Consider the following 14,287-nt stretch of genomic DNA (forward strand, 5'->3'; position numbering starts at 1 on the left):
ATGGATGGTGCCACATCTGATGGTGTTGCTATCCCAAGTGCTGGAGTGTTTGAGAAGGCTGTGTCTGTTCTCCAAGCCTGTTACAGGAATCCTCAGAAAAAGCACCACTTTTCTTGTAGTTCTAGCTAAACAACTTCTCTCCCTCTCTAGCTGTAGAAAGTAATTTTTTCTTACCTTTTTTTGTGTAGCACAGCTTCCAAGAATGCATGGCAGCAGAAGGAGACTGAGACATTGGGAGAGAATCAAGAAAACCATTTAAAGCAAACATCTGTGGAAAGATCAGGTGGAGAGAGCGTCAGGAGCGTGAAGAAAGAGGGAAAGATGTGGAAAGGTTCCTCTGGAGGGCAAAGGAAAGGTGGGGGACAGCTGGAAGAGTGGAATACTTCCAGGTAGGAAACCAAAAAGTGCACAGAAGTGAGATCCAGCTGGGCTGAGGCAGAGGTGGGGGGCAGGGGGTGTGAAAAGACAAGGGAAGAAAGGAAAATCATTTGAAATGAGAAAAACAGGGTAAAAGCGGAAAACACCACATTAACTTGCTGTTGATTGACAGAAATTTCAGTGGGCAAGCAAATGAAACCAGAGAGCTTAAACCACTCTCTAGCCTGGTGTCTACCTATCACTGGCAGGTAGGAACATCTGTTGCAGTTCCTGCTCCAGAGAAAATGTTTAACACATTAAAACATCAATGCTTACAGGAACAAGTCTGCCAGATTCAAGAGCCTCCTGATTAAGAAAACTAAAAAACACAAAGATTTTGTCCCTCATATGGGAGTGAGAACCAAATCAGATACCCACGTCTTCATTATCTGTCCTACTGCCTTTCCTTCAGTCTTTTTATGTATCTATTTCTGACAGCTCTTTAAAAAAGCGTCAGAAAACCAAATATGTTCATTATGGATCAAACAATATTTCATATGTTTTAAAATCAATCCCTCAGGTTTTAGATAAAAAAGACATCTAGGTAAATTGTTTTGGTACCTCTTCTGGTGTTTTGGTGTAGTAGGTCAGCTACAAATTACTCATGTGGCTGTAATAAAGATCCAAAAGTTGAGATTTCACACACCAGGAGACAAGACTCAGAGAAAGAGCACAAGAAGAGAGGAGAGCTGAAAAAGAAATTGTTTCCACTAAGAAGTCCAGACATAGAGGCATCATGATTTTCTGTTTCACAGAAGTCAGAGAAGAAATGGACCTCCAGTTCTAGGAAATCCAGGTTTTTCTGTCGCAGACAATTGCCTCAAATTATCCTGTCATTAGCTTAAGCTCCATTTGATATCATTAATGTGCAATATAACAAGAGATATTGTAATGGATAAATTAATCTATATTCAAAATTGACTGTTGAAAGTAGTACATAGATTTATGGAAAAAGCTCATTTCAGAAGTCAAGGATCTTTCTAAAATCATGTTTTAAATACTTTCTTGTCTTGCCTGAGAGGAATTGCATCTGTGATCTGAGTAGGTATTCTTGCCATTGCTGTATCTATTGCAATATCTTAGAAGAGACACTGATGCTAGGTGGAGAATCATTGCAATAAGAGATTGAAATGGCTGACCATTGTCTGCTTGACTGATTGTAGCTGTAAGAAAGCATCTCTGAGGCAGAGTATCATGTGTGTGAAGCATTCAAGCTGTCCTCCCTTGTGCTGGGCAATTCTCCTATTTAAAAGCTATTCTGTAAACAGAATTACATTCACGCTATTCTCAGTAATACATTGTTTGTCAAGCAAGGCCTCAGATGCTTCCATAATAGTGTTTGCTCTGTTTATGTGCTGGTTAAGCACCACTAGCTGCAGTCCATGGGCAGCTGCTCCAAAGTAACAGCTTGCTGCCACCAAACGGGCAAATTGTCACTTTCCTTCCTCATCCTTCTTCCCCTGTGCCTTTCACATAATCAGCCCTCTCCCATGCAGCAGCTCTGATGCTTGTGTGAACCTTTATGGAGCTGCTTCCCCTTGCTAAGGTAGAACCCCCTCCTGCTTCCCTCCCTGTGTACACACATACACTGTAAAGGTGTTGCTTTGGGCTGTGTCACCGCAGCCCAGAGTGGAGGTTTTTATCAGACCTCGCTTGCTGAGCAGCTACCCTAAGCATCACTGTTACCAACATCTGCTCAAGAGTGCTTTTAATAAGGCTTTGGGTGCATTTATGAAACTCCAGAAACCTAAGTTTCCATGCAAGACAGTGGCATCCCTGAAAGTTTCTCTGTGTTTATGTATGAAATGATTGGAGCAGTTTCTATTATGGCAATCAGGTGGGCTTGAATTGATAAATGCAGCTTAGGCAGAAGGAATCAGGTAAAAAGCACCACCAAGCCTCTTTTGAAAAATGTTGTTTGCAAAAAAAAAAGAGGACTCTTTCCATATTGCCTGGGAGAAGTCTGTGAGGTTGAAAGGTTTTATTGCAAATATTTGTTGCACGGAGCAGCTCCGCACACAGCTACTGGTTAATTCATTAATTTTCATAGGGAGGTCCCAGTTTCAATCCAGTAAAAATGTGTATTGAATTGTTCTTGGAATCCATTTATCTCCTTACTGAACAACTCGCTGCTCAGGTCCTGCCAGCTGCTAGTGACTGCCAGGTTATGAGAAGGCTTGTCTGTCATGTGCTCTGCATGTCCATCCGGCCTCTCCTGGTCAGCCACTCTCCCACTCTCCTGCATAACCTTGTGTCATTCAAGTTGCAGTCTGTGGCAAGGCACGTGTGTAATATATATATTTTTAGAGGGGGGAAAAAGTCCACATTTTTTAACTTCTCATTGTAAATCTAGCTTCACAGGTACCCATGATAACACCGAGGCTGACCAGGAGGAAAATTTCTGGTCTCAGGCTCTGGAGGATTTAGAGACCTGTGGCCAGTCAGGAATTCTGAGGGAACTAGAGGTAGAACAATCTTAACCTTTCTTTCCAATTATAGAGAAATATAATGGTTTTGGTTTGGTTTACATTCATTTTATTTTCTCCTTTTTTTCTTTTTAAGTTGCACTAATCACACCAATTCATTTAAAAGCTTTAACCCCTCTCCACAGGACAAGGCTGACAGGCGTCTGTGTTTGAGAAACATGACTCTCTTGGTACCTACCCTTTACCTTTATATTTTGCTTGTGCAGCTGCCTCCCCTGCCCCTAACCAGAGCTGTTTTCTTTTGTGCAATGCAACCAAAATTTTGTGAACATGTTCACCCCTGCTTTTGACTTGCAGCTTCTGCTGTGCATAACCATCGATGCTGTCCATACAGGCAGCAAATGGCACAGAACTTCTAAGTGGGCATAACCTTCCTGCAGCAATACATTCCACTCGCTGACAGATGCTTCATGCAGCTTTTCTTAGCATGTTGTAGGTTGTCTTTTAAATTGAAACTTAATTTAATTAAGATGAACATAAAAGAAAATCAGCTTCTCAAAATGTTTACCTGTAATCGTACCACTCTGAAAGAAAAAGAAGCTGGCAATGTGAGAAATGTTCATTATGCAGCAATTTCTTCACTGTGTAACAAATTTCCATATTTCATCCTTAAGTTTATTACAAATCTAACCATACTTTGTGTTAGATTGTGCTGAGGGCATCGGGGGAAGAAAACAGAGACAGAGTAACTTGGGAGTGTTTAATTGTCTAATCACCTTTTCTCTAAGTTATCTAATCACGACAATTACCATTATACTGCCAATTAAAGTTACAGAATGAAAGGTCCTAAAATATTTTCTTTTATGTTCTTTTAAATTCCTGGAGCTGCAAAACTGGCAGAATCTCATTTTCATTTTTATGTTATATAAAGTCCTTTAGCAGCCAGGAGGAATGTGAATGGCATAACTGGGTGAAAGTTTTTCAGTTCAGATTAATTTACTTCCTCAGATTTATGGCTTTTGTATTGCATGTTCGGGTAGCAAAATGTGATTCTCATATATTTGTTATTGAAAACCAAAGAAATGTAGGAGAAAATGTTATACTGGTTTAATTCCATAGTTAGATATGGTTTCGTACTGCAGGCTTCTCTTGCAGTTTTCGGTATTCAGAGCATAATAAAAGGATATGGAAATAGAGAATTGCAAAAGAGAAATAGGTCATCCACGCTGACCAGAATTCAGTTATTTCAACACACTGAATTTTCCTCAGCCTTTCACGAAAGTGAAATTCAGAACTGTAGATGTACCATTTATAGCATCGCCTCGTTGCACAACCCCCAGCTCATTCAGTGTGACAGGATGCTGAGAGTGGCCATGTCTCTGCTTTATGAAGTGCCATGGTGTAGTCAAGGACTCCTTATCATTTTTCATTTCAAAGTCTTCAGCCAAAGAGCAAAGAAGGCTGTTGTTTGCCAAGTCCTCTGGCTGCTTTTGCTCCATCAGCCAGTAATATCAGTCATTACTGCGCACAAAAGAGTGTTATGGCTACCATCCATTATCTTATAGTGAAAGTAGTGCTGCAGCTGTGAGAAGGAAGGGTGACAGACATGCTCACCAGAGATAAAGGCAAACATTTATTTGTCTGTTTTGCCCTTATTTTTTACTTCTCCCATTCAAGCAGGCTGTCTGCATCCAGTCCCAGTCAGAGTTCAAGTTATGGTCTTTAAATTTCCCTTTCCAACTGTCCATCAGAAGAGATAATAAGTAGGAAATTCAGCACACCCTGTGCCCACAGTGGCTGTACCAAAGTGCATTTGCCTCCCATTCCCCAGAGCAGAAAATCTTTCCCAAGGGTGAAGGCTCATTGCTGTGCATGGATTCTTTTAAAGTTCAGTCTGTTCCACACAGTGGGCGAGGTGACTCCCATCATCATCTCTCATGATTTCATGTATTCTTGCATCTCAAGCAAAAGACTTTTACTGAGATTAAAACCAGCAGTGAGACCAGGGCCAGTATTAGTGCTGAGCTAAGGCAGCCACTTTTGCAGTGTGCATGTCGTGCAAAGTTTCTTTCCAGGCAGTGAGCTCACCTGCACTGAGTTTTCCCTGAGCTTGGGTAGAGCCGGGCACTCTGCCCATGCTGCCTCTAGAGCTACCTACAAATTCTGCTGGCTCACATACTTTTACCTTGCACACACAGTGTGAATTGTAAATGCCTTCCTGTAGTTCCAATTCCAGCAAATGCAATTATGCCACAACTTAGATGTTGCTTTATTTATGTGTAAAATATTTTTAAAGTAAGCAATTGCACTACATACTCTTCAGTCTGCCAGGGGACTGGCTTACAAGCACAGCAGTTCTGGTGCTCAGTATTTTAGTTTGAAATGCCATCTGAAAACTTTTGCCCATAGGGTTCATATATTGTTATTGTGTTTTGTTGTGGTCTTTATTTTATAGTGACTTGCAAGCAGATTGAACATCTATCCTCTTGCCTTTTGCTGTGCCCTGAGTGATTGTGTTCTAACAAAGAATAGAGGTGTTTTTCCTACTGCTATGAATTAACCGCTTACTTAACCCACATTCTCTGTTACAAATAACCTGTTCATTAATGCTCTAGGCCACAATCATGTCAGGAAGTACAATGAGTTTGAATCAGGAGAACCCACAGCCACGTAACCAGCTGGGAAGACAAGCCAGCTTCCAGGAAAGAAGTTCTGTAAGGCCACATTACAGTCAAGCTACTCGTAGCAACACATTGCCATCAGATGTGGGGAGAAAGTCCATGGTTCTGAGAAAATTTAAGCAAGAAATGAAAGAAATGTCACCAACTCCTGTGGAGTTACACAAGGTCTGTAATTTTTTTTCTGACAGCTTTGAAATAATATATTCAGCACATGAACTCTAATTATATGGCAACACAGTAAGCACTTTTTATAATGACTCCACAGATGTAATTTGGGGGCCATGCATATTAGTTCTTACAAACACATTAATGATAGATCCTTGTGGGGGAAAACAAATGAATAAGATGCATCCTTGTCTACTATTTCATTTTACAATAAATCCTCAAAAGGCACTGCTCTTTTGAAAGGAGCATCCACTGGTAATTTGAATTGACAGGACCAATAACTCTTCTCCACAAAATGTGTTCATTAAGAAAGCAAAGTTTAATTTCTAGAAAATACATTTCTTCAGGAAATTACTCAGGAGGGTTTGGGGCTCCCATAGGTCCTTTTTTAAATTAACACTCATTTTGAATCAAATACAAGGAATCCAATGTACATAATATAGAATGTTATTTCAAATTAGGTATTGCTTCTTTTTTCTTTATAATTCCTTTGCTCTAAAAAGGATAAATAATCTTCAGACTATGCAACTTTTCACTGCTCAAGATGGTTGGAATCACTCAGTGATATGGAGGTGGCACTGCATTCCTAGCAAGTACTGGATAAAGGATGTTTGGCTATGCCCAGCAAACACCAGACCGCTTTAGGTCTCAAGTCCAGTGAGGCCATAAGAGCAAGCAATTTCCAAAACTTCAAGGGACATTACAATGCTGTTCTCCCTGATGGGAATGAGCATCCCATTTCCTGCACCCACCTTCCTCCTAAAGGTCTGAGATATTTCCAGAGAGGAGGCAGAATACTGGGATATTTCATTAATATGTCACCTGGTCATTCTCCAGAGGTTTGGGTTGGTTTCTAAGCCCTGTGGATTTGCCTGAGTTTGGTCTGTAGTTCAATTGAGTTCAGCAGTGTAAGGACTTGCTGAGCATGGGCTAAATGAGTGTTTATAGAAGGTAGTAGAGAATTAATCTCATATATGGTAAATTAAGTCATTGCCAATGTATATGATCAATAGGGATGTGTTGGGATAGTTTTAAGCTTTTCCTATTTCCAGCTTGATGTGATCAGTGGAGTTAGGTACTGGGCTCAGTTTTTCTGAGTGGTGAATAAATGTGGAATAGAAAACCAAAGTATGCCCATAGGCATTTCACAGTGTGCTCACATTCAGCAAAGGCACAGCTCTGGATTACAAAGCCAGCCTTACATGCTAAAATAAATAATTACCTGGAAAGGAGTTCTGAGATTTCTGTTAATGAGTCAGTGGTATTCTGTGATAGTAACTAGCTGTTGAGTCCTGAGCAGTACAAATAACCTGTCCATGAGCTTTCTCTTGCTTCAGCTGACTCTTTTTAAGATTGCATTGACCTTCCCTTGGAGTAATTTCCAGATTTTGTTGAGACAATATACCCACTTTTCCCCTGTCTGCTGAAGTGATGCTGAGTTTGCTTTTACTGTCTGTTCTTTCACCCAGAGAAGAGTCATTTCCTCTCTAAAACATCTAAATGTTGAACCTGTACCAAGGATTTTCCAAATCCTTACAGTCATTCAAGAAAAATAGAAACTAGTGACTGGATCTTATGCTCTGATTCCCCAAAGTGAGGTTGTACCCCTATGACACATGCAGGTTAGCCCAGGCAGCGTGGACTGCTTTTTACCTGAGCAAGTTCTCACTTGTTAGTTTTCCTACTGGTTCTTGTGTAGCAGTGTGCCTGCTACTTTCTCTCATGTATTCATGTTCATTTTTTGTATTGGACCTTTAGTTTAATACCCTGTTCCTTTGGACAGCTTATTCAACCAGAGGTTTCCAAAAGAGCTGCAATGCCATAGGAATGACTTCACTGTCAGAGAAGTGCCTTGGTTGAAGTATTTTTCATGTATCCTCTTGCTAGCAATGTGTTCTGCCCTCTGCAGGGGACTGAAAAATAGGAGGACTTGGGAAAATGTGATGGTATGGGCAGTTCTGAGATACAAGCTGGGACACAGCTTGTCTGAGACCTCCCTTGGCAGATTCTCAAGCCCGTACTTGGCTGAGCTGTGCCAGTCTCTGGGCAGGGCAGGTGCCACTGTCCTGTGTCACTGTGACCCGTCTGCATCCCTGCTGAGGCAGGGCCTGGGTGCACACAGGTCAGAGCTCACTCTGCAGCAAAGCAACCTGAATTCTTCACTGCTCCTTCCTTCTGCATCGCATTCACCACCTGTGCTCTTGAACTGTCCGTGTCCTGAGGAAAATAGGATTGAGATAAGTGTCCTACAAATCTCTTCAAACATTTGTTCTAGATGGTTTAATAACATTTAATTTAGCTGGATAGTGTATTGCTATATCAGTACCCAAATTTAATGAATGCCTTTAATGATTTTATCTACTTAGATAATAATATAGATTAATATTTTTCTAAAAATCATAGCAGACCATTTTTTAGAAGTTTCATAGAGCACGCTTTCCTCTGAGAGCAAAAATATGCACTAGGATCAGATAATTTTTCAATATTATTATTACAAGTAGTCATTAACCTAAAATTACAGTCAGTTAAAATATCTCAATAGCTGATCTGTGCAAGATGTATGAATTTAAATTAAGCATTTTCCCATAGACTTGAGAGGGAGAAGAGGCATAGGCACAGACTCAAAATGTATAAGCTTGTGTTTTAAATTTGTAACTATTTAATTGCTTATGAAATATGAATTAAATTTCCAAATCCACTTTCTTTTTCCCTTAGGCTCCTGGTGTAAATTTAAAAGTCTAATAAATCACCCAGATGGAGATTTTGCTATTGAGATCAGACCTTCCAAAGAGTTGTGATCAGCAGTAGAGATAAACCAGCATGATTTAGGTGTTGTGTGAATTGTCTGCAGTTTTATTCCTTTCAGAGAGGGTTGCTGTAAGTCAAGATGAGGAACCTGTGGAAGGGCTTTGTCCATACCCATTATTGAGTAGAAATTGAGTATTTCAGGTAGCAAGGCTTTTATCAGAGATTCTCTTTGAAGAATATATGTTACCCTGGGAAGAATTAGCCCAAAAATTATAACCTCTAATACAAAAGAAAGTTGTCTGCAGATTACTTCCATCTGAAAAATGTGACAGCTGTCAAACATGCAACAAAGTTAAATTGCTACCTCATCCCTGAAGCAAGCATCAGTTTCTTTAAGTTCCAAGCTCCTGTTAAGCACAGCAAAAGTCAAGAGAAGATAGCCATAAGGGAAGCAGGTTGTAAAAATCTAGGATCTGTATATCTGAAGAACCACAAGCTTCAGGAAATATTTTGAAATGTGTAATTTGTGATTGATAAATGACTTGGGATGATCATTCCCAATGCCCCTCCTTGTCCCCTGCCTTGCCTGCTCCATTGCAGTCTCTTCCCATTGACTCTCTAGAGCAAAGCCCCTCTTTCATGCCCTTTGTAATTTGAAATGCTCCATTTCTTGTCTCACAAGGTGGGCATGAAGTAGCACATGCATTGTTACAGACAAGATCTAGGTTAAAGTGTGCTAATGTGTTGTGGCTCTTCCTGTGGGTGTCCAGAGCTGGATTTGTGTGTGTGCTGTTTGCTGATAGATCCCTCACTGAAAACAGGGAAAAAAGCAACTCTGGCATGGAACATATGAATGGGACCACCATCCCTGGTGAGCTGTTCTCCACTCCAGTTTGGCTTTGAGAAGGTCTTGACTGTAATAGTGTCCAGTATGGGATCTGAAACTTAAAGAAAGATGTTGACCATATGGACAGGATCCAGAGGAAAATAAGCCTTATTTCACATCACTGCAGAGAAAGACAGAATACAGTGATCTTGATCTCTGTGGATAGCAACAGGCTTAAGCCTCAGCAAGGGTGTTTTAGTTTAGACCCAAGGGAAACATCTGAATGACTAGAAGGGATTACTTTAATAGACTGTGGAATCTTGGTCACCGGAGGTTTGAAAATGTGGGGCAGATAAATGTATCTCTGAAATGCCTTAGGTGCAGTTGATCCTGTCTTAGGACAAGAATGAAGTCTGGATGACTTCAGAGAGTCCCCTCTTTCATGTGCTTTTGTTGTTCATCTGGGGCTGGAGCCAGCTCCATTTGACTCCAGTGCCTGAAGAAGGGGAAAAGAAAAGGAGTAAAAAAGGGAAGTTCCTTTTAAAAAACATGCCACCTGTGCTGGAACAGGACAGAATATTTCAAGTCTGCTTCTCTTAGGCATTGTATCCCATTTTTACATGAACTTTTCAAGGCTTCTTGAAGAAGCAGTTAACTTGAAGAACTTCTGTCCTTTGTGATGATGGGGATAAAAAAGTTACTTTGCAAGAAGGGAATTTGATCCTTGGTCCAGAGCTAGTTATTTTTAATCTATCAGTAAAATGTATCTCCCTGCTTTTGTTTTCGTTTTTTTTAGTCTTGCAGAATGGTGGTCTTACAGCACTTTTGTAGCAGCTTCAAACACACTCTTCATTAAAGCCATGTTAAACATGCTGTGATATCACCAACAAAAGCCTCTGTTCATAGCAAATTATTAGAATTTCCCTAGAGTCCTGCTGATAATAGCATCTGTTGATACAAATTAAAATCATTCTATGATTAATTACTGTGAATTTGCAGATAGGTTTTTCAGTAGCTAAAATGCCCATTGACTCCTAAAGTTCATGCAGGGATGGAGGACATATGACAGATCAGACATATGGCAAGAAGTTATCTTGGAGGAGGATGGGGGAAAAGAAGGCAAGAAACTTAAATTCCCCAGTCCCTGCAAAGTATGAAATGATAGCTCATACCCAAAAATGTCCCTGGCAGGAAAAACACCTTTAGCCTGAGGGGACTTTAGGTGTGGCTTTCTGCTTTGCAGGGCTGTTCAGGGGGACAAAAGCAAGGGAAGAGGAGGAGCTGGGGTAAAGTAAGGGACGAACACCACGTGGGGGTGTTGGTGCTCCCCACGGCACAAGGCTCTGATGTTTTCACAGCAGCCCCACAATGCACCATCCACATTACAGAGAAAATGGTGCTAAAGCTGCAGCCACTGCCCTTGTGTCCAGCTTCTCTCAACTGCTGCCCAGCACAGCTACCAAACCTACTAGGGAGTGTGATTTCATTCTGGTCACAGCAGGGCTGATACACCCCTAAACCCAAGTCAAGAAAAATGCAGAGAGCAGGAAAGAAACCCAAATCCTTTACTCCTGTTTGGAGACAGCCTGGTCTGTTCTGGCATACCTTTTCACACTGGCAATTTAAACAGGAGCTCAGCAGCTTTCTGAAGGCAGCACCAACCAGTGCTGTGCCCCAGCACTGCTGTGCCTTGGCATCCTTCTGTGAAATACCAACCATGTCCTCAGCCTGCTTTGAGTAGGACACTGAACTAGAGACTCTCCAAAGTCCCCTTCAATTCAAATGATTCTGCAATTCAGAAACATCAGTAAGGAATTCAGTGGCTGGTACACACAAAAGGATGCAACACATGGAACAGTATTTGTACCAAGTCATTATAAAATTTTGGAACAGTTAATGTCATTTTTATCAGCCAAGGTATGATAAAATCAGTGCATTTTGAATTAAAGGTGATACACGCTACAGCCTTAAAAACGGGGTTTGACTGTGCAACTGTAACTCTGCACAGTGGCACAACACTCACACAATTTACTTGCATGGGTCAGCACCCCTGATATGAGGGAGGACCAAGAAAAAATAAAAACCTAAAAAAAGCATGCCACTTACCCACGAAGAACTCTCTATCTTTATCTGTCAAGTAGCTAAATTCACAGAACTATCTGCGAGGACTTACCTTCTGAATAACTGAAAAGCCTTCTCCTAACTGTTTCATCTTCTGTTTCCTGCTTTTTAATGACCACCTCATGGTTACGTAACTGTAAGAACACTGCCTGCAAGCTCTTTCAGAAGGAGCCTTATTTGTGCTTCCTTAAAAGATTGCATTATAACTCTTATACTGAGCACTTCTGAGGTTAGGCTTTACAGGGTGGACCACTGCCTGCCCAAAGCAGGCAGTCTGGAGCTTAAACTGACAATAGTCTTCATTCCCTTGATTGCAAGACACAACACCAATTGTTTGATTGAGGCCAGATCTTTGTACTTGAAGCAAAACGAAGCCATATCTTGTACTCAGATCCTGGCAGCTAGAGAATAGAGACACAAAACACTAAGAATGAAAAAGTGACACCAGAAAAGGTGGCTAAATACCACAAATTTCCAGCTGACAAGCAGAAATGAAAAGGGCTGTTTATTTAGAGAAGAAAAAGGTGGCTTCTGAGAATATTAACATAATGTCAAAATGGCGACAACTTTAATACTATAAGTACCAAATAGTAGGTAAGTGATCTCTCTAATGTGAAAAAAAAATTAAGAATCACCAAAACCATCCTAGGAAGAAAACCTGCTTCATGCTTGTAGAAATGGGAGGATAGTGTTTTTTCTCATCACATCACCTCTCCTCCACAGGTAACTTTGTACAAGGACTCTGATGGAGAAGACTTTGGGTTCAGTGTCTCAGATGGTTTATTGGAAAAAGGAGTGTATGTTAAAAACATTCGACCAGCTGGCCCTGGTGATCTGGGAGGTTTAAAACCATATGACAGACTTCTACAGGTAATGTTTCTGGCACTGTGCACGTCTAGCATGAAGGGGCATGACATACAGATCACTTTGTAAAAAGGTTTATGACCACACTGGGGGTATTTGGGTATGTGTCTTTGGAGATGTGATTGTAGAAAACTGCACTTTTTCAGTTTTGTTACTTGGAACAGCCCTGTAATCTACATTGCTTATTAAATAATGAGCATCACTGTTTGTTTGTATTTCTGCTGGGAAGGGATGTGTGCAGGGGGACCAGGAAGGACAAATGACCATAATTGCTCTGCACCACAGGCTGTGCTGTGTAGATTTCTGAGATTTCTTTTCTTGGCAAGAAAAGGCAGCACTTCATGGAGCTTTGGAGTTTTATGCAGTGGCACTAAAGCTGGATTTTCCTGTGCAGTCAGGTTGATAGCAACAAATTCTTTCAGAATGCTAAGTATTTTAGAACTCCAAAGGAGACATACAAATGCTCACTAGGAAGCTGCAATTTCCCACATCATTTCCAGACAGATTTTTCTTTCTTGCTTTTCTTGATACAAACCTGAGAATTATTTTTGTGTTTAATCCAAGTGCTTACTGATGTAGCTGGAATAATGTAATACTTACGCAGCACCACACTTTTCACAGTGCCAAGTTGGACTATGATGAAAAAGCCAAATTATTTCTCAACTAGCCTAATAAATTTATATATATTAGGTAAAACCAGAGAGGACTTGAACTGAATTGAAATTACAGATGTGTTCTACTGCATTTTAAGTGACAAACACCATGAAAAACTATGTGCTGTTAAATGTCATTATTGGAGTGAGCATTGTGAAAGCTGCCAACAGCCAGCACCAGTCTAAATATCCCCACCTCTGCAACATTCTCTTTAAAAGTGAACAGAAAAGTTAATTGATGTCTTCAGACCAGACATCACAGTCAAGAAGTCTTACACTGAGCGATTCTCTACTTGGAATAGTTAAATCAAGCTCCATAGTCTCAAGAATAAATTGTTTCTCTTGTGATCTCTTTTATTTTTTCCTAAAACGGTAACAAAAATCAATCGTCTCCTCAATCAGGTAAACCACGTTCGCACCAGAGACTTTGACTGCTGTTTGGTTGTGCCCCTCATCGCAGAATCTGGCAATAAGCTGGAACTGGTCATTAGCAGGAACCCCCTGGCATCCCAGAAAGGAGGCTCAGACCAGCACCCTGCAGGGAGCGGGGAGTGGAGCGACCCCAGCGCCGCCTTCCTGCAGCAGAGCGCGCACAGCGGCGCCGGCGCGGAGACACGGGACCCCACAAACACCTTATAGCAGGAACCACTGGGGCGGGACACCCGGCAGCTGCAGACAATTATGGTGCTAAATCCATGCAAGAGTGCTCTGAGGTTGAGGCTCAGATGCTGTACAGCACTGAAAAGCACAGGAGGTCAGTTGGTCTGTCTCAAGGCTTCTATTAATCCACGGTTACTTTGGAAATAGTTTCATTCTTCATTAAGTCATTTTCCATTCTAAGCAATCTAGGATTAGTAACAGTAAAAAAAAAAAAAAAACAAACACATAAGGGCCTTTTTTTTCCCCTAATAAGAAACTGGGGAGATGTTTTAAACATGATCTAAATGTTCTTCTCCCTTCAGCAACAGCAGCTGTTTGAGGGAAAAACATGGAGTTAACCTCTGCTAACAAACAGTAGTGTCCAGGTTATGGTGTTTTTAAAAATCCTTTTATGAGGAAGGTGCTGCTGTCTGATGGACAAGGTTTACTGCACTTCGTTTTCCTGGGAAATGGCTACATCTCTGATTTTGGAAACCTTTATTCGCTGGCGAGAAGGGTGCATTAGACAAAGCAGGATTTAGATGCTATAACAAAATGCTTGCAGGAAGCTGCAGTCTCCATTGAACATTGCTCCCCACTTCAGCAAACTTTGTTAGAACATGTTACTCCCTATGCAATGAAATATTTAATGGTATGTCTTGCAACCTGTGGGGATTTTTAAGCAGAGACCTTTTAGTGGGATAAAACCTCTGATGAGGGATTACTGAAAAGAGTGAAACTGAAATG

The 14,287-nt window shown here is 41.0% G+C and overlaps 1 protein-coding gene across 5 annotated transcripts in view; it reads left to right on the plus strand.

Annotated features, from left to right (window-relative positions):
- Positions 1–13,681, plus strand: part of GRIP1 (glutamate receptor interacting protein 1) — a 211,918-nt gene extending 198,237 nt beyond the window's left edge. For 3 of the 5 annotated variants that reach the window (XM_058804736.1, XM_058804740.1, XM_058804737.1), the window contains 5 exons: positions 2,771–2,882; positions 3,029–3,073; positions 5,459–5,689; positions 12,108–12,254; positions 13,304–13,681. In XM_058804736.1, the coding sequence (XP_058660719.1) occupies positions 2,771–2,882; positions 3,029–3,073; positions 5,459–5,689; positions 12,108–12,254; positions 13,304–13,540 (772 nt within the window). In that variant the 3' untranslated portion in view covers positions 13,541–13,681. The remainder of the gene's footprint in view (positions 1–2,770; positions 2,883–3,028; positions 3,074–5,458; positions 5,690–12,107; positions 12,255–13,303) is intronic. The other 2 variants (XM_058804741.1, XM_058804738.1) reach the window with 1 other exon arrangement.
- Positions 13,682–14,287: the final 606 nt, after the last annotated feature.

This window comes from Ammospiza caudacuta, chromosome 5 (genome assembly GCF_027887145.1).
Source record: "Ammospiza caudacuta isolate bAmmCau1 chromosome 5, bAmmCau1.pri, whole genome shotgun sequence".
Lineage (NCBI taxonomy): Eukaryota > Metazoa > Chordata > Aves > Passeriformes > Passerellidae > Ammospiza > Ammospiza caudacuta.